Genomic DNA, 20,716 nt, shown 5'->3' with positions numbered 1-20,716 from the left:
GCGGGGCCGCGGGGAGCCCGGCGGGCGGCAGGCCCCGCCCCCCGCGCTCCCGTCATGCACCCTGCGGCGGGAGCTTCGGAACGGCGCCGCCGGGAATTGCCGCGCAGGGCCGCCGGGAGCGGGGGCCGACAGCCAGAGAGACCCCGCCGGGAGCCCGGAGAGACCCCGCCGGGAGCCCGGAGAGACCCCGCCGGGAGCCCGGAGAGACCCCGCCGGGAGCCCGGAGAGACCCCGCCGGGAGCCCGGAGAGACCCCGCCGGGAGCCCGGAGAGACCCCGCCGGGAGCCCGGAGAGACCCCGCCGGGAGCCCGGAGAGACCCCGCCGGGAGCCCGGAGAGACCCCGCCGGGAGCCCGGAGAGACCCCGCCGGGAGCCCGGAGAGACCCCGCCGGGAGCCCGGAGAGACCCCGCCGGGAGCCCGGAGAGACCCCGCCGGGAGCCCGGAGAGACCCCGCCGGGAGCGGGGGCCGGCAGCCCGGAGCCCGCCGTCCCTGCCCTCGTCTGTAGCCGGTCTCTGTGCGGCAGCTCGCGGGCCCCGGCGGTAACGGGGCCGGAGCCGGGAGAGTGGCGTCGCTGCGGAACCCGCGGGTTGAGTGAACCTTGGTGAGGCGGCTGCGGGTCCCTCGGGGTCCGCGGGCCTTCCTTCCCCGGGCGAAGAAGGAGAGAGGGAGGGAGTCGTCTTGGCCGCAAAATGACTGTATGCTTCTTCAGAGAACTTTCTCCTTCGAGGCCTTATAATTTTAACGAAAAATAAATTATAGCTATTAATAAGCGCTATGCCCGAGAGAAGGCTCTTTATTTTAGGAATTCAAAGCACCGTTACTTTCCAGTATGCTCAGTGTATTTGTGGCGCTGACACCTTCAATGCAATCACACGAATTGTGAGTATGTGGTTTGGTTTCTATCAATTTATATTATGCCGTATAGCTGTTGCTAACCAAAGAATTCATGCTTTGCTAAAGAAACGTTTCGGAGATGTTTCTGTTACCTAAATCTTTTAATATAAAGTTATTTAACTTCGTTATTTATGAGTGAGATTAAAGCACATACCTCATTCTCAATTTTTTCTGTATGGTTGCTTTGCAACACATATTCTTAAGACTCAGTTCAGCTAGTCCGAAAATAATTTAATTTTTTTTTTCTTATTTGCTTTTATAGACGGAAAATGTCCAGGAAGGTTAAAATTCCCGCAAAGAAATAAGCCTGACAGAAATAAGGACGCATATGGTTTTCATGTAGAAGAATATACATAAAGATAAATCAAGATGCTTCTGAGTGAGCAAGATCAGTTTTTGTCCTACAATGGTGAAGTCCTTGTATTTCAGTTGTCAAAACCAAAGCCTGCAGAGGAAGCAGATGATAAAACAATGAATTTATCTGTCAGAAGGATGGCGTTCAACAGAGACACTAGGCTGTTTGTTCAGAAGTCTTCTGGGGTATTCAGCGTGGGAGCCAGTCACTCAAAAATTGAAATTATTTGTTGTAGCTGCACAACGGATTCCAGAACGGGGATTATTCTTCCCTGCATTTTGCTGAAGAAGAAAAAAGGGAGCAGTGTCAAATACTTTTTATTGTTGCTTCACAGTTCAAACCAATTTGAGCCATCCTTTTATTTTAAATTGGATTATGAGCTGAAAGAAGACATCAGGTTGTTTGCTGGCCCATCACTGTTGTGGAGACATGCCAACAAGCTGTTCTACATCTCCTCCAACACCTGCGTGGTTCAAAGTGTTCCTGTTCAGCTTTCTTCTATAGTGTGGACGGGTGAAATTGTGGGTGAAGGCACTGTTGTCTTAGGGATAAGAGCTGCTTGCCTGCCAGAGGCTGAAGATCCAGATAGATTTTCTGTTTCAGACAGAGCCATCTGGGGCAGTGAATTCTTTGGATACGCAATTCAAACACAAAAAATGCTGACTGGCACGTGCTTCATGCCTCATGCTTATAGCAAAGTGGTATCTTCTGTCTATGTCTGCAAGAGTGAGAGATTGAAAAAGCAGCTCCGAATATCACTTGTTGCCATAACTCACAAGAACCAGCTTATTTGGTTTCAAAATGGTGTCACTAAAGGTGTTTGTGAACTTCCTTATGAAAAGCCATGCTCAGTAAAACCAGCTCTAACCAGTAGCAATGATTTGCTGTTTGTTGTGTCTTTTGCCTCTGGAAATAGCTGTGTTATACAGAGGAGAGACAGCTTACAGGTACTGGTAGCTTTAAACAACTCCATTTTACTGCAGTCTTTCTTGTATATATTGTCTTATTGAAAGTCCTGCAACTGAAAACCTGCACGTTTAAATTCTTTAGATTTCTTGTTCGTTTATTATTGTTGCTGCTGGTAAAACAATTTGTCTAAAGTATGACATTGTTTTGCTTCCACTGCTCGCTTACATATCTGAAAATGAAGCTGGGATTCTTTCATTTAGTAATAATTTATGACTCTGACTAAAGCTTCTGTTACTAATTGAAAACGGCAGTAGTGTGAAAACTTGAAGTTGTAAGGCAGTTAGAGTGTGCCTGGATGATTTGTGTTAGAAGTGATCTCATATTATTGTAAAGTATGAACTACTCATTGGAGCATCAAAGGTTTTTGAGCCGTAATTCCTAATAACAAAAAGTTGTTTCTAGAAAATGTTGTTTTATAATAATGACAAGAAAAGGCCTTGCTATTGTTTCATTAAGTTAGAAGAGACAAAGTTTCTGCTAGAGTTCTGTAGTAATCTGACAGGAAGACTTGTATAAGTCAGGAAATAAAAATTTGTACTATTTAGTTGCTAGCATTATTATAAGAATTTGTCTTTAACTTTCAAACATATTTAAGTCTGTTGTGAAACAAAGATATTTCTCAATGTCAAAGTTATAATGCTTTTAACTGATCCTCAAGTCTTACTGCTCCTGAGTAAATGTTACAACATTCAGCTGTTCAGCTGTTTGAATGCACCAAAAAGTTGTCATCTTCTCTGCAACCTGTAATCTGGAAAGAGAAATGGCTAATTTTTCAGAGTTACCTAGGCTCTAAATAACAGGGTGAGAGTGAGAGCTTGAAATTTCTAAATGTTATTGTATTTCCCAAAACTTAATAGGCTCCCTCTTAATGGAAAGCAAGCTTCACCAAAATGAGATCTCAAATACAAGATTTACTCTAATAAATGTATTTTAAAACCTTTTCTACTGTAGGTGGCTTCCAAATGGCAAAAGGTGAAGTGTGTTCTGGTGGATGATTTTATTGGCTCTGGAAGTGAGCAGCTGTTACTGCTTTTTAAGGATGGCTCCAATACAGACGTGTTAAGTACATTCAAAATAACAGATCTTGGGGAGGTCAACTATGCAGTAAGTTGATCTTGCCTTTTCTCAGCTACTCAGTCTGTGCTTACTAAATTAATAAAACCTCAACAAATCAATAAAGTATTGATGCAAAATGAAATTGGATGTGTTATGTGAAATGTCCTGAATTTTGAATACAATTTTCCTGCTGTAATCTTAAATTATCTGAAGACATTATTTTGCTTCTATGATTGTATCAGCGTTCTGTTTGGGAAATTAATGCAGCTGAAAATGCTTCACATACATAATAGTTTTGCCACAATGCTTACCTTTTGGCTAAGAACCCTTAATTTAATTAAGGCCATAGTGCTTGTTGATTATCTTCTCATAATTTGGTCTGTGCATTATGTGCTATCAAATTCTAATTGCTTTCAGAAAATAGGATTTTTCTTTTAAAAGACATACTGTGATTTTCCTGGCTTGTTGTATTTTTCCCCCAGATTTTTATAATGCTGTGTAATAGTCTGTACCTTACTTTCAGCTTTTTAATTCATTCAGAGTTTTGGGTTTGTTTTTTTCTTTCAGAGTGATATCAGTTATAAACATGATGTTCCTGCTGCAGAAGGATTGCAAGAGAATGGTTTGCTTACTGTCCGAGCCCTTGAAACAAGATTGCAGGTTTGTAATCAGCAGTTCTGCCTCCATGTTTTCTATAAATTACTGTTCTGTATCATTGCATTATCTAAAGGGTGAGGCTAATGATACTGTTATTATTGAAGAAGTGGTTCAGGGAAAAGGATAACATGGTTAAGTATCTATTCTTGAATCAGTGGTAGTCTGTTTCCATTCTCTCAGTTGTTATAAGTGTATTTATTGTGGAGGTCTAATTTAATTTTAATTAAAAGTTTGAGATAATGTTGAAGCTATATTATCAGAGCTCCTTAGCAGTCATTTTACTCATGTTTAAATATCAGCTTAAAAAATTAGAAAGTTTACTTATTTTGCTTCCCATTACATACATGACTTTCAGGTCATGTAGTGGCAGATTCCCAGTGAGTACATTTGCACAAATTGGTGACAATGGTTATTTCACCATCTTCTGATGTTCGTGCTCCTGTTACTGGTGGTTTTATAAGGATAATTTTGAAAAGTACTGTAGATAAAGCTTAAATGTATTCTTCTTTTAACTAGCATCATTTATAAAACAAACTGGGGGAAACTTGCTGGAGTTTCCCACCCAACATACTCACCAAGGTGAGTGCTTTTGTAGTGTGTATGTTAGCCTATACCAAATGGGTAATAACTGACAAATAGGAAGGTTATTTAAGAAAGAAAAAAAAAGCTTTAGGGGAGAATGTGAATCTCATATTGAGTCAATGATGTGAAGCTATTGCTAGTTTGCTAAGGCTGCTCTAAAGGCGAGATATGAGGTAATTATTCCTGTCACATGAGAATTAGTGAAAACTAAGTAGGGTATTGTGACAGTTTTATTTCCAGCCTTTAAAAGTGAAGCAAATTAATTAGCCATAGTTGACCAGTTAATAAATAAATAAAAGAAGGACGTATTAGGAAAAGGTTTAAAAAGAAAAAAATTTTGTAGTTCTAATGACACATATATCTAAAGAGATATTGTGCATCATCCAAAAGATAAAAGCTGTTTGGAGAACAGTGGACAAAATACTTTTTGCCCTCCTAGAAGGCGAAGAAAATAGAAGCTGGATTAATTTTGAAGACCTCTTGAGGTCCCTTCCAATCCTACTTTTTTACAGTTTGCATGTTAGGCTTTAACATGCAGAAGTGCAATCTTTTTCTGTTTCTACATTTTTTTTCTTTTTTTGACAGTTATATTTTAAAACTGACTTCACTACTGCATTCTTGCTCATTACATTACTCTTCTCCAAAACAGAAATTAGTTTCTGTCTCTTACTGGCTGCTCCTTCCACGATTGTAGTGAAGGTTGTCCACCTTGCCGTTGACAGCTGCATGTTCTATGCTCCATAAGTTTGTTCTTTCCGTCCATACACCAACAGGCTTCCAGCTGTACAGCTCTGTGAATCTGTGTCAGGATCAAATGTATTATCTGCTTTGCACTTGCTACTGGTACTACTGCAAATAAGATATTTTATCTATTGTGTGCTAATATAGCTGTTACAGACCAGAATCCCGTGTAAGACCTAACATTTCTGTGCATTTAGATATTTTTAATCTCTAATTTTCAAGGCCATGTGCTAGCACAAGGATTCTAAGCTATTGGAAATTTACTGTATTTTAACAAGCTGATGAATTTGGAAGTAGGTGCAGATATTTCTTTTTACCCTCAGTGTTTCTTCCTTGTTGAAATCCCCATTGTTCTGTATTATATTTGCTGAACAATGAGATACTCTTGCTGGCCTTTATAATCTGATATATAAATTGAATTTCAAGGATTCTTGTTTTGAAGCAGTAGTGCATGGGTTCTGCTTAACTTGGGAATTTTCGAAGGTTGTTTAGTCTTCAAGTGGTGCCTCTTGATATTTATCATCAAAATTCAGGTATTCTAGAAATCTGCAATCAAATCAAGTTTTCACAGTCTCCATGGAATCTTGTGTTTTAGAGCAAAGTGAAACAACAGATGCAGACTTTTTTCATCCTTGTTGCTTAACCCTTGTTTCACATCTGCACAGCTGTTTTCTTAGTCATGTGAGAACTTTGGCAGGAATGAATTACAGTCCACCATATAAGTAAGTTGTGTTTAAGTTATACACAGTAATATTTATAAACCACGTTTTGCAGACAGTGAAATTGAAAGATAGATCAGCTTTTGAGCAATTTTGAGTTGTTCTATGTTTATTCTGTATATACTCTTTTGGGCCTGAATCCAGCCTTTTCTCCTTTGAAGTTTTTTTTCACTTCAACGTGTGTTTTGGTATCTTCTGAAGAAGACATCCTTGGCAGAGTACTGCAGTTACATTGCAACAGCTGAGGTTACAGGGTTTCTCTTGGTTTTAGTTGATTGTTTCGGCTGAAATAAAGAAGTGTCTTTATGTCCACTGGTCTGTTCTCCCCCCCCATTACTTGACAGTTTTGTAAAGACTATAATTCTGGATTTACTCACAGCTCTGTTGTCTTTGGCTCTGGACTGCCTTGTTTTTATGTTCATGTTTATTTTCTCTTCTAAGGTGATCTAGTTTTATTTTCTTAGTTTCAGAGCACAAAGCTTGTAACGCCTGCTGATGCTTGTAGCGCACTACATCGTGGCATGCAGCAGAAAGGATGTCACTTGTGACAGAGGGTTGAGGGGGGACACAACTCAGTCTTGGGTTTGCTATGTGGTAGAATTCAGGTCTTTTTCTTGTGTTGCTTTAGGAGGAAAAAGGGCTTATAAAGGCCAGATTTGGTCAACAAGCATACAACAGTGACTGTTTGGCCACTTTGACTGCTTCCACATCTGTGCTTCCCCATTTGTTTTCTGGTTCTCAGTTTTCTATTCAGGAATTGGGTCCAGTGGGAGTAAATAATGGCTTAGTGTTCTGATGACCTAAATTAGGAAGGTATTGTAGACTCATCTTTGTTCTTAACTCTTCATTTTCATCTCTTGACTCAAGTCTGGCACTAGATTATTACTTGGAATCTGGTGCTTAGATTCAAAGTTCAATAGGTGACAATTTTTTTACAGAACTTTTAATGAAGTGTTGTTGGTCTAAATGGCCTTTGCCATTGCAGCTTGAGCAGAGGAGATCACTTACATGATCTGCTTTTTTATTTGGGCTTATAATGGATTTATGTGTTATATGTGTTTGAGGGGATTTCCTAAAGGGGATGGGGAAGATGGAAGTTTGGTTTTGCATTCCAGGGTTCAGTTTATTCTCTCTTCGGCAGCATTTGAATTCTCAGGATCTTGCTTTCCCGATAATAAACTTTTGAGGACCTTTCTAAAAACCTGAGAAGCTGGCATGAATTTTTTTTTCCTTTATTGCTTGGTTTGTGGGTTTTTTTGGTTGGTTTGCCTTGGTTGGTTTCTTGGGAGATTTTTCATTATGTTTTATTTAACTGGGACACAGTCAACATTGCATCTGCTTGTGTATCCGTTAACTCTTCAATATATTTATTTGACCAATAACCAATACAAATCTTGAAAAGAAAATGAAACTGCTATCCATGAAAAAGTGAAGCAGGATTAATAATGAAAGATATCTACAGAAATATATCTGAATATTTATGTAATTTTGTTAAGTTTACCTTAATATTTATCTTAAACTCTAGGTTTAATATTGAAAGACTAAGATTCTGAGATTCATATTTTAAAAACAGAGTAGCCTGACTTGAACATTTTTTACAACTGTTACTTGTGATTCTTGCATATAAATGGAAAGCTGAAAAGATATTTTAATAGCTTTAATATTGTTTTGTATGTGCAGTATTCTAATGATTATCTTTTACAGGCTGGTTGGGCTTCTGTTCGAGAGCTACAGCAGCATTTAAGACTCCAAAAGAGGGTTATTCTTGAGTCTTGCAGAGCATTAATAGATCTTGTTGAAGAAAGACCCCATATTCTACCAAACTCAAAAGAGGTAAAATGCAGGAGATGAGCCAGATCACTTCTGAATTCTGCTGAGCCATTTGTAGAGGGTGCTGCCCTTGACCACAACCACTTTCAACTGTAGGGGTTGGCACTGTCAAAACTCATTAATCTGCTTTTTAAGTCTGGTTCATTTTCAATATACGTAGTTAGGAGCAAAATTAGTTGTTGCTGCTTGAAATTGATGTGCACAATACCTCCTGAAAACTGAGTGGTGTGGAGGAGTAACCTCTAACACAGTTAGTGACAAACAGGAGGAGTGTGTACAGTTCTAATTGGCACAGCTGCCTAGATATTGAATATCTGTCTGTAATCTCACATGTTACAAAAAAAGAGTTGTCATAGAACTATGTGAGCAAAATTGATTTTATAATATGGGCAGAGGGAATTGTGGGCTGAGAAGGTGATGGAGGTTGGGAATTTTTTTTTTTAATATGTTGCTCAAAAGAAACTTGATTTAATTGAAATGGAATTGATCAGACTTTCATTTACTGCTGTGATATCTTTCAAGTTTTCTAGGTTTGGACAACAAAGTACTGAGCAATTAAATACAATAATATATATTCTAGCACCTTAAATCTTTGGACAATTAATTCTATGATGGGTCAAGGTTTCAACATGTGATGTTTACAAGGAGAGAATAAATTGTACTTTACATGATGATATAATGTGTTTTAAGAAAATTAAATTCTACTTATTGTAGAGAATAAACTAGTTTATATATATATTTTATGTATCTTTATTTGTGGTAAAACACAAAGTAAGGCAGTATAAAAAGAACCAATGTCTCTAATTTATCTAAACTCCCACATTTTTCTGTAAGGAAGGCCTTGTCTCTCTCTGGGATGATGTAGAAAATCCTGCTGATTCTCTTAGTAAAGAGACATCGTTGGAATCTCAAGTCCCAGAGCACTTCACAGAGGAATTGTGGCAGCGTGTTGTGGATGACAGCCTGGTAGTTGGAGTAAAACTAACTGAATCATTTTATTTGTGAGTATATACTCCTATCTAATAATTTTATTGGTAGTTTTATAGAAAATGAATGTGTAGGTTAAGTTCTGCAGTAAATTTGAATGTTCTCATTTTGAACATCTGCATATGAAGTGTTTCAAATGTGTCTTTGTCAGTATCCTAGTATCCTTGCAGCTGCTTGCTTGCTCTCTAGCACTGTGCAGAAAGCATTACACAGCCAGAAATTAGTTGTGTGAATATAATTGCAACCTTACTGGAGACTTTTTGCAAAAGAGTCTTCTTTGACAAAAATTATGGCTCTTTATAGTCCGTGTAGACTTAGCAATGCTGACATCAGTATGTGTTGTAAATAAAGCTCTTAGTTCCTGATGTTTTAATGTTAGCTACTTACCATTCCTAACTGGTCTGCTTCAAGAAGCCCAGAAGAAAATATATTAAATTCTCCTACCAACTAATAAATATTTAACTTTTGAATTGAACTCTTCTAGTAAAGTACCTAATCAAAGTGCTTGCAATGCTTGTATTTTGTGTAAATTATGTGGAACAATGAGCCATACAGCACTTAAGACTTCAAAATAATTTATTTTTGTTATTGTCTTTAAAATTATTTGTTTGTTCTGTTTATTTCAATTACTCAGTTCTAGTTGTAAATACTACTTAGGTCATTTTCCCTTGCAGAGAGGGAACTAAGTTGAAACAGTGTGAAAAAGAGGATTGCATAAAATACAAAATTACAATGTGATTTGTGTAATGTAAACTTTGGCAGAGTCATAACTTATCTTTTGACCCATGTTCCCTTAGGCAGTGTAGCTGAGGCTGTGTTAGGCTGAGCTCAAAGACTACTGATGTCACTGAGAATCATTCAGGTGGTTGTGAAGGAGCTGACCTGTTAGGCCCTCTGGCCATTCTGCTGGAGCTGTGGCTATATTCTTTCTCAACTGCCAGATTGCTGTAACTTTACAGGAAAGTTGACCTCATCCTCTTGACAGCTTCTCTTAAGAGCCACTGAGGCAAAAGATTGTTTTTTTGCCTTTTTAGTGTTTGTTCTTTTAGCTTTGATGATGATGCCTTTGCCTTTTTTTTTTTTTTTTTTTTTTTTTAAGTGAAACGCTTCATTGCTGTATAACTTCAAAGATCTTCAGGAGATTCTAAAAACCAGCAGCAATCTAGCCCTCTCCCCCATTTTTACAGTTGAGAAAAGATCTGTGGGGAGAAGCCATTTGTCCAAGATTCCCTGGCAGACCAGCAGCAGAACCTGGGTGTTCTGGGCTCCAGTTCAGTACTGGGTACAACAATCTGTGTTTACGGGGAAAAGGACTTGCTTTATCTCCAATTCTAATGCTGTAATTCTTTATTGATCTTTTGTGCTTCCTACTAGTGCAGTATTGCAGTGATATCCTAGATTGCATTGTGAGGTGGTGATACTTCTCTGTAAAGAAAATTAGACATTCATGAGACTTTTAAATATCAGTGACATCTTGAGATTGAATTGATTGACAGAATAGTATATTCATTGAGAAAGGATCTGGAACAGTAAGATTAGGATTTCATTGAAAGAGCCCTGTGTTGAATAAATAAAGTATTTCATACATTTCAGGAAACTGCTGCATGTTCAAGGTACTATTACCTTGAACCTTCTAAGCCTTTTATTTTACTCTACATTCAATTTTGTTTGAATATCTATAAAAATGTAGAGTATCAGAAGAGCTTCTAGTCCTCAAAAGGGCAGAATGTATATTTTCTGCAGTTTTTTTATTAAAAAGAAAGTCAAATCTTTAAAAAGTAATCCATAAATCTCATAGAGTATAGGTTACATAGAATTTTCAGCTTTTTCTGGCCAAATTAAACATCCCAATTCTTTTGGTTGAAAAGGGGCATCTGACTCCTAAAAGCTCTTTGAAAATTCAGTCCACATTTTGAAAAATCTTAATACTAAGTTTATATGAAACAGTCATGTGAAGGACTTAGCTTCTTTGCAAAGTCTATGACTTTATCTGGAATAGTATTGGAATTTATGATAGTCTTAAATGGCTGTATACATCTGCAGAGTTGTGGTTATCAGAAGGCAAAAATGTGAACTGGGAGTGCAGTCATATTATTTGGATTTTCACAGGTCACTGAGCAATGTCAGTTTGTCTTTAGTGATGGATCAAGACTTCTCTTCGATTTCTCCGATTATCAAGTGTCAAAGTAAAATCATTAAGCTGAACAAAGCCTTCTCAGCATTGGCAGTCTCCTCAAGTCAAATTGAACCTCCTCCAAAAAAGATGAAATTGGACTTGCATAGCAAGAATGATCTGAAAAAAGAATTTCCTAAGAGGTCTTCAAGGATTCAGCTGGAGGGAGCAAAGACAGTCACTGCTGTCACCAGCCTTTCACCACTCTTGGCATTTCATCGCGTGTGCTGCGTAGTTCTTCTGCATGCCAGGAAGCAAAACCATCAGAATGACAGTTTACAGCAGAGCAAAGAGATCACTCTGCTCTGTGGGAAAATTTTGTTGAGTCTGGAAGATATTTCAAATGGCAGATATTCAGTAAAGATGCTGAGGGACAATAGGTACTGTACAGGTAAATACAGTATTTATATGCTTTGGATTTATAAATATATATTTGATTCTTCTATTTACTCTAGGTGATGCCAAGCTAAATTTCTCTGAATGGGAGCTGCACAGGCCTTTTTGGAATTAAAGCTGGGTGAAATAGGAGATAAAACATTTTTCAAAATGGAAAAAATGTTTAGTGAGTTGTGTAAGGTTTTGCTAGCGTTGGTGATGAAGGGTATCTAGAAAGGATAATTTTGAAGATAAGTTTGAGTACAGAATGCTGAAGCCTATATTTTTTCTATAAATAAGATACTGTAATTAGATATGGAAGGTTTTTTCCGACATATTATTTCCTCTTAAATAATACTGAAGTAATTGAAGCTCTTGCTCATCTACATGTACATTAGGGTAATTTATTTTCATTTTTTTAATATTCCTGATTGAATTGATTTTTGAACTGGGCTTTTGCTCTGGTAATGATATATCCTTTTTGTTGTTTGCAATGATTTTTAATTTTTCTTCCTTTAATGCCGTGTCACTGCTAAAGCCAACATGTCATCTTACTATCACAGTCGGCTATTAATAGTCTTCTTTTGGCAAGGTGATGTTTATCTTAAGGGCTTTCATTATATTAGTGGTGCTCCATTAATCAACTGTTTTTCTTGACAGAAGTAGGGGTAAGAACTTAGGTGAGAAGAAAATTCCCAAAGAGTACCTGAAGTCAGATGCAAATCCTCCCAAAAACTAGGAGTATGAGCTAAAAATGAAAGCGCATTTAATGCATGCAGCATGGTCAAAATATTTAGTTCAAATAGCTTTTTTTACTGTATTTTCTTGCAGGTTCCATGGAAGATATACTTGCTGTCCTTGCAGTGTCTGTCCAATTCTCCTTTCAGATTGTGTCTTGTGACTGCACATTGACTCCAGTCAGTTCATGGTTACTGGGAGAAATGGAGTGCACACCATTTAAGGAGTACCAGGACAATGTATTCTGTCATAAAGCAGGAAATATCCATGGTACAATTTTTAACTGGGCCCTGAAAAATCCATTTGAAGGAGTTCTAACAATATTTTGCAGGTAAAATCACTTGAAAAGCATAGCTTATATTCATCTTCCATATAACTTTTTTTATCTTTATGCTCTTTCTTACTCTTACCATAAACAGCAGCAAAAAACATAACCAATAGGCTGCCAATGTGATGATATGATAACAATCACCAATAACAGACCTGTTTTCAGATCAGACTATGGCAGAACCTGAACGGAGTTATTTAATTTTGTCTGGGGTGGAACGTTGAATTACAAATAAGTCGTTTCCATTAACACCTGTTTGGTACTATTCCTTCTCTTCATTTTGCTGCATAATTTTGTGTTATTTTTTTCTTACATTATTCTTAGTATAATGTCTAATTTGTAAATTTTTTTATCCAGTGTGTGTTAATTTTTTATAAACCTTAAATATTAAAATTTATATGTTAATATTAAAACAAAAAAACCCCAGCCAAACCACAAACCTCAAGTTAAATTAAATTGAAATTTTTTGCAGGGTCATTTTTTAGTTTAGTATTGCAATATAAATGCAGTCTCATTTTGTACGTGTTTCTACTATAGTTATTTCCTATCTTATAGTTATTTCCTATGATTATGTAAAGGAAATAATCTGAAGAGTCTCAGTGATGTCCTTTCTTAGGCAGATTCTTGGACAAATATAACCAGGTAAAGCAAGTTAGTAATACTGCCATAATTTATGATTTAGCTGGATTAGGCTTATAACATAAAAAGTACTTCTGGGATATTGACAAATGTTGCTGTTTTGAAGAGGTCAATCTAAAAAATAAAAAAGAAAAGGTGTAACTGTTAAGAGTGTATTTTGTGGTGAGCTTCAGTCTATTCCTCAAATTAGGAGTTTATTTTCTTTATGTAAGAGGAAAGGCTGGAATGTTTAAGCCATCAATCAGTAAAATTTTAAGTCTCAAGACTTTTGGTTCTTTTTGAAAAGTGATTTTACTTGTACTTATTCACTTTTGATCCCATTTGTTAATAATTACTGACCCCCATGTTTATGGGCTGTGATTGTATTTTCTGTGTCTTTTATTCCTGTGTTTGGATTGATCCTTTATCTGGCTAGGATATTTCTGTGATGGGTCAAAACTTCAGAGTATACTTTTTTTTTTGACACTATCATCATTTTGTTTTACAGAAATCTGACTGTCTTGTTCCAGTGCCTTTACAGCCTCACTAGAATTCTCCCTCCAAGCTGCCGTGTGAAACTCCTGAGGTCTGGAAGCAAAGGAGTACTTACCGAACAATTAGCACTGGCTCTGGAAAAGGAAATGCTCACCTTGAAGAATTCTCTTTTCTTAAAAGAAGCTAAAGCTGAAAACAGCTTGGCATGGGGGAATGAGTCTGGCAGGACAATCAGTAATGCTCCTCTGGCTTCTTTACTGGACACTGAGGAAGGAGTCCAGCAATTCAGGAAGAAGTTTCAGGATGAGCGGGAGGAGAGTGTGCAGAGTATGAACCAAACAATGAATGGTGCCCTGTACCAGAAAATGGCTTTGAAAATGGCAGAAGCTCAGCTCAGTTCAGATATGATTGTGTGGAGACTGGCCAAGTCCTAGAAACTATTGACTAAATTTATTTTGAAAAAAAAAAATTAAAGTTGTACCATTAAATAATATTTATATTTTCGTGGGTACTTATACTGCTTTGTATTCTATAGCATTTCTGTGTTGTTTCTATGGATAAATACTGGTATTTCAATTGAGGACTACTGGAAGAATTTAATTTTAAAGATTGAGTCATTTTGTTATATATATATTTGTTATATACGTATATATATTTTTGTTTTATATATAGAAAATTAAGGTATTTTCTAATAATTCCTACTCCAAAATCATAATTCTTGGACTATAAAGAAAATTTTATAGATAAAAAAGAATAAGTGTGTAGTCTTTTAAATGCTTCTATTAAACTTGAAAGATGACTGTTTATACATGTAAAATGTAAGCCTTTCTTGGAAATCTTGAAGTAGGTACAGAACGGATTTAAGTTATACAATCTATTGTAATTCATAATTTGAGTATGGAGTTTGACAAATTCAAAGAAGAGGCAGTTTATCTTTGTGATATGTCAAACCTTTTAAATAACTTCCAGTGCTACCACTTGAGGAACAAAACTCTCTATCTTGCAGCCCTATCTTCTAGAGTCCGCCCTCAGATCAATGGAGTATTTATTGGAGGTGGAGAACCAGATCAGACCTCTTAACCAAATTTCAAGAACTCATGAAGATCCACTGCATAATAAAACTGTTTCAGGTTTGAGAGGTCCGTTCCCATACAATTCAGTGGTAGGGCTAACCTCACTTCTAGGTCCTGCAGGAAACTGTTCTTCCTTGGATGTTAGCCTACCTTCAGGGTCAAAGACTGGCTTGCTCAATCCCAGAGTCAGATGATTGTTGCTGCCAGCTGCTCCATGGTTTTGGCTGTCTCAAGGAGTTTAAATAATATTGGGCAACTCTTTTATTATTATTCCTCCTTTTGCTGGCTTGAGGAAGATCCTGCTTATGCTTATAGGAAGAGAATGGCCTGTACTACTTGCTGAGATAGTAATTTTTAAATCAAATTTTTCCCACAAGCTTCATGAGGGGCAGAAAGGTTAGAAAATCCCAAATCACAGTAATTTACTTCCTTTTATCACTGCTTTATATAAGTAAAACATTTTTATTGTTTGTCACCGTTTTTCTGAAGTTGTTAGAGTTCTCCAGCATGATCTCTCTCTGAAAATAAAAGTCTGGCAGGAAAAGTAGAAGATATTTTTTGACTGAAAGGAATACTGATGTTTCACAGTAATCCTTTATGTCTCATCAGAAAGTTCATTCTGTATGTATGTCCTCTAGAAGATTAAGTGGTGATGCTTTTCAGTCCAGGGCGTCTTCTCATTCTGGCAACAGGAGTGAACTGATGCACATAAAATACAAAACACTGCCTAGAAAAAACAGTAAATGAGAGAGAGAACTGTGCTTTGTAACCTTAACCCAGCCTAGTGCCATAGCTTCCCTTTTGAGATACTCAAAGTATTAAATTATTCCTTTTTAGCTACAGAGAAAAGAAATCGTCCATTAAGATGTCAAGAATGTCTTAAGAAATTGTCATGGGTATTTGAATCTCAGTATTTGCTGGATGAGAAAGTTGAGGGGTTTTTACAATTCTTTCTTTGTTAAGCCACAGTCAGGCAATCGTCAAAGCTTAAGAACCCATTGTTAGGGCTTGGCAGTCAGTTGTCACTGGAATTTCCAGAAGTTCCTGGTTATAAACACTTAAATGAAGCAAAAAATCTCAAGGTGCAATCCTGTAGCTTGCAGCTAAGGGCAAGACCTTGCAAAGCCATCTGAGCAGAACCCTTCAAATCAACAAAGCTACTGTTCAGCTCAGGGCACTTGGAGATTTTGCAAAGCAGTGTAAATAGTCCATTATTTGATTTTTGTCACCATATAGCAGCCTGCTCTCGTGTTGTAACTAACCATTATTGGTCTGTCTTTAAAGAGAAACTTCCATTTGTGTTCACATCCCTTTGTTGAAGTAACAGAGTGGGACAAATGAAGAGAAGTGCTAAGCACAAATATTGCCAGTTTCTAATTCCATGGAGTTTGCTTTAAAGCTCCAAACAGTGAAATCACAGCAGTGTAAAAGAGAAATTATTAGAGTAGAATAGTAACACCATGTTCCTACTAAAGAGACTTTCCTGAGGCATGAATGCTTATTTTGTAAATCATCAGATGAGGTCATTAAACACTTTCCTAACAGCTCTAAGATTCCTGGGAGCAGTTCTTCAACTGACTAGTAATGCATAATAGCAGGGTACAACTGTCAGTGGTAGTGATGCAATTGCTAGGTGTACTGCATATGTGCTGTACTTTTATGTGCCAAAATCTAAATGTCTCCTGGAAATACTTGAAAGGTTTCTGCTGGTATGTGTGTTTTTTTGGCGAGGAATAAGGGAAAAATGGAGCAAACATTAACAAAGATTCAGGCTCTCTAGAACCTTATCTTCAAGTGGCAGCAGCAGGCATTTTGTTTAGAGGTTTTTGATTTCCTAAACGTGCTTTTCAGAAGTAAAAGCAAACAAAGACATTAACCTACTTATTTGGTCTCTCATGATTACTAATGTCTGCACATGCTGGTGTTCAAATGAGACGTCTAAATTGCATGGACTAGAAAAATGTTTAAGTTGGCCAACCATGTTTCTCTCATGAACTGTTTGAGTCCCATTTTCTGGACCTCCAAGAAAGTCTTGGAAGTGGGATCTTGCATAAAGTGGGTTTTGCAAGTACTTTTTTGAACAAGTCATTTGAGAAATGAAATCAGTGGCAGCAACATTCCTAGTTATGGGGGAATTAGTATTGCCAAGAAATAACTGATAAAATGTTGGGTATTTGATTATGTAAATAATTTCCCCTTTCTATGAGAGTAGATCAAGTTAGGGAACATACACATCCCAAGGAACAGAAGGCTTTTTGCTCCTAAAGCTGTTAATAATAGCAAATAACTATGCACACCACATATTCACTAAACCCAGCTCTCCTGACTACCCTGTAGGAATAGTCCTCAGTGTTACGGTGGGAAGTCAGTCCCCACCCTGGGACCTCTGGCTCCTAGGTAGGTTACAAAGTCCTTTGAAGAGCTCTGCTTCATCAGGTGTGTATGTGTAATCCTTTAGGGTTGGGTTTTTTTGCATGTAGCAACCACTACCTGTGTGTGCGTGACCCAAGTTAATGCAAACCATGGTTGATACTGTGTGTAGTTGCTTTGTACACAGCCAGCAGGCTCCTGGTATTCTGAATTTATCAGTTCTGGTGGATTTAACAGAACAACTGGTCTCCAGAGCTTACCAGTCCTGGGAGGCTTTCACATGCTGCTTCTCAGCATGTAATAATCTCCTCAGCCTGCTGCTTGCTGGTAAACATTCCTCCCTTCCGAGCTGGAGAACCCTGTCACATAAACTCACACAAAGGGGCCTTTGATAAGGCAGTAAAATTATGCCTTGTCTTGACCCCAGTAGTCCTGATTTCTGGAAACCAGCAGACGTCAGTGGTTTCTGACAGGTATCTATAGGAATATTTTCACTCTTCTGGCCATGGCAGTGTTCTGTGTGCAGATATTTACCTTGCAATGACTCTTTTATCACATGTTTCAAAAGAGAGGTATGCAAAAGGGAAGTCTGACATAGGAAGTATGAGCTGTCATGCCTGGATGCACTCTTACAATCTTAGCACTTTTTAAGTCAATATGATTTAAGACCCTAAGAAGAGGGATTATGTGTCAAAGAACTCTGCTTTTTCTGACCAAGTTGGTGTAATAAATTGATTAACTTACAGTGATTTTTCTCTTTCATTCTAAGGCCTCTCAGGGGAAAAAAAGAAACCCGTCTGCTCTAGAGTGGTTTCTGTGGGATAGTAATATTTCCTTTTTAAGTTCATGTATGTATTTCAAATCAGCCACAGCCTGCTCAGTTGTTTATAGTAGCAAAAGTTAAGCCTTCTCTTTCAGCTGCTAATTTTTGTTTTCCCACATCTTTTCACAATTTGGGAAGTGTGACAGTCATATGACTGCTCTCCTCTGAATCATACTGACTCTGCTGACAAAATAATAATGGTAGCATGTTTTTCCCTGAGTGAATTATTCATTAGAGGCTATTAACAAAGATGATAGGCTTAGCAAAAGGAGTATTCAAACACTGGTAGATGTCTTCTCCTCCCTTTACTTCCCTGGGAGAAATGAAGTTTTAAGCAGTGGAAAGAAATTAAAAATCAATGCAAGGATTTAAAATCTAGAATAGTCGTAAACTTGAGCATTTAGTTATTGCCAAGTCTCATTTATTTTGGGGTTTAGTTGCATGGGTTTTTTTCAGTATTTTCTTTTCTGCGTCCTAGGTATGCCATTGGATAAGGACAAGGTGAACATCATTATGTAGCAGGAGTTCCTAGCCAAGGAAGTCCTCCCGGGGAAAAAGCAAAAGAGTAGGAGGTTTGATGCTGCTGTTTAGTCATGTTAATTATTGCTTTAAGGAGGTGATACTACTTAGGTCTTTTCTGTGACCTCATGTTTGTGGTATTATACAAACTTAGCCCGTGAATATATTGAGAAATTCATAATTCATAGGTGCAAGGCAGCAGCTGCACATTTGCAAAGCACTTGGTTAGAGCAAAGGCTGCCCAGCGCCGAGTTTGTATCACTCCAGTTCCTGCCTGGAGTCCTGAATTCACAACCCCCTGGTGCTTTACTCTGGTATTTAGGTCAGAGGCACAGGTTGGTAAAGCACTCTCAGGTTAACTAATCCTCCTCCTTATTGTCTAAATGGAGAGGCGGTGGCTCCTGTGCCGGGCTGTGATCCTTTCCTGCGCAGAGAGGGAGGAAGGGAAGGCTTTGAAGTGAGTCCTTCGAAACAGCGTGTGCTGCCTCTGTACCTGCCCCTGGCCTCTCCCCGCAGCCCCAGGTACGGTTTCGAACTGAACATATCATGTCTTCTTTTGTAATCCTGCCTTTGAAATGTTCTCAAGCATGAGAGGAAATGCAGAAGCTGCCAAAAACTTCCAAACTTCATGGCTGGTGAGAGTCTGCTTTTTCTGTCAAGTTTGTATTATTCCCTCTGCGCAGGCTCTCCTGACTATATTCTCTTGCTTCTCTCTTCTCCTCGCCACAGTGATCAAATAGTGAAAACCAAAACCTCAATCACTTCTAAAGTGAAATACAAAACAAAACAAACAAACCAAGAACAAAACAAAACCCCAGAAACAAACAAAAAGCCCATCACTTTGCCGTGCTTTGTTCTGTAGGAAACAGGTATATGTTCTTCGCCAAACTGCTGAACCACAGAATCTACACATAAAAGTCATGAACAACCTGCATGAAATTTTCAAGTGCTGCAAGTAATTATGCAACACAGAAAAAAAAAAAATTTCCTCTCCACAGCCCTGACCTGAGCTTTCTGCCGGCTCTTCTGACTGCTTTTGCTGATAAGCTGTAAAGGGTTTTATGTTTGTTTCATAAGACTTCTGAAGTTAAGGCTCATTCACACTTCTACTTTACTTGTTGGTAGTAGATTTTAATGCTGCCTCCAACATTTTAAGCTTTTGTTATAATTTTGCCTTTTCTCAACCTCACTTAGGAAAATTCAGCACTCATTGGATGGGTTAGTACACTACTAGAATTTTTAAACTTTATTAGATACGAGTTGTTAACACACAGGCTTCCAGAAAGGAGCGAATTTCTGGGGGTTTTATCAGAATCTCCTTTCTTTTTTTCAAAGTAGTATGAAAACTTCTCATTATCAAATCATCCAGATGTGTCTGAATGCAGATAATACACCAGCTGTTTAATCACTCAAATCAGATGCATAAGATAGTTACATCAGAGAAAGCAAAGAAAATCGTGTTACATTGGAGTTACATGTATTTTTCAACACAACTATAAGGAGAAATAAGACAGTCAGTCCAGTTCAGCAATCCTCCCAGTTTAACAGCTTCATTTGTTTGTCAGCATGAAATAAAATAGCCCAGGAGAGCAGCTATTGGATTTGAAGATCTCATGACCTTTCATAGAATATGCAGTGTCTGTGAGAATTAATTTTCATTCGTGATCACATGAATTAGGTAATGAATTCTTCCCCAAGCAGGAGAGTCAGTGTAGCTGTCATGTTGTACACTAGAGTGGGCTCTTCTTTCACTGTCCCATCCAAAGGCCATCTGTGAATTAATGGCAGGAAGGTAAATACAACCTCCACACAACAATTGTGACCTCAGCAGGAACAGAGCTGAAATTACACATTCCAGTGGAGAATAATCACTGATCATCGAATGCCGATTGTTTATCCCTAATGATCCCTGTTTTCAAAGTACATGATTACTATTTAGTTACTGAGAAAGGGGGTTTGTGTTATGATAGTTCTACTAAAACACTCAAGAATTTTATAATTTCAGTTTATTCCATAGTTCGCCAGCCTCATGGACAGAGGAGTGCCTCTACAAATGCAGAAATAAAAAAAAAATGTTCCTAAAGTACTATCTGTTCACTTTTGCAGTCAGTGAACTATTCCAATGCAAAATACCTCAACAGTACACACCACCTTGCCAATAAATGTGATATTTTTTAGCTACAGATCAGCTTTTAGGAATTTTTTGGAAAGAATATATCTGTTTTGTTAATTTCAAAGCAGCTCAGAAAATGTGCTCTGAATATATATATACAGATACATGTGACCCAGTGTGTAAAATCCATTATAGTACTGGAATGTTTTAATTCAGAAAGAAATAGCTAATTTTAAAATTTTTCCCTATATTTTTTAGGACTGGGATAATAAAGTAGACTTGGCAGAAATAATCAAATA

The 20,716-nt window shown here is 37.8% G+C and overlaps 1 protein-coding gene across 1 annotated transcript; it reads left to right on the top strand.

The window, feature by feature from the left end:
* The first annotated feature begins 1,166 nt into the window (after positions 1 to 1,166).
* FANCB (FA complementation group B) lies at positions 1,167 to 14,137 on the top strand. The gene is made up of 8 exons (XM_066313906.1): positions 1,167 to 2,198; positions 3,172 to 3,324; positions 3,844 to 3,936; positions 7,680 to 7,808; positions 8,640 to 8,806; positions 10,902 to 11,356; positions 12,172 to 12,409; positions 13,533 to 14,137. The coding sequence occupies exons 1-8, from the start codon at positions 1,266 to 1,268 to the stop codon at positions 13,951 to 13,953; spliced, it is 2,589 nt and encodes an 862-aa protein (XP_066170003.1). The 5' UTR covers positions 1,167 to 1,265; the 3' UTR covers positions 13,954 to 14,137.
* Positions 14,138 to 20,716: the final 6,579 nt, after the last annotated feature.

The sequence above is a fragment of the Sylvia atricapilla genome, chromosome 2 (genome assembly GCF_009819655.1).
Source record: "Sylvia atricapilla isolate bSylAtr1 chromosome 2, bSylAtr1.pri, whole genome shotgun sequence".
Lineage (NCBI taxonomy): Eukaryota > Metazoa > Chordata > Aves > Passeriformes > Sylviidae > Sylvia > Sylvia atricapilla.
This window is presented reverse-complemented; position numbering and strand designations above follow the sequence as displayed.

What these genes read in the sequence shown, in the direction of transcription:
- FANCB (XM_066313906.1), top strand. Translation starts at nt 1,266, where the DNA reads ATGCTTCTGAGTGAGCAAGATCAGTTTTTGTCCTACAATGGTGAAGTC. An exon ending in TTGGGGAGGTCAACTATGCA is followed by an intron (nt 3,325 to 3,843) that starts GTAAGTTGATCT and finishes TTTTTCTTTCAG; the next exon opens with AGTGATATCAGTTATAAACA. An exon ending in GGACAATAGGTACTGTACAG is followed by an intron (nt 11,357 to 12,171) that starts GTAAATACAGTA and finishes ATTTTCTTGCAG; the next exon opens with GTTCCATGGAAGATATACTT.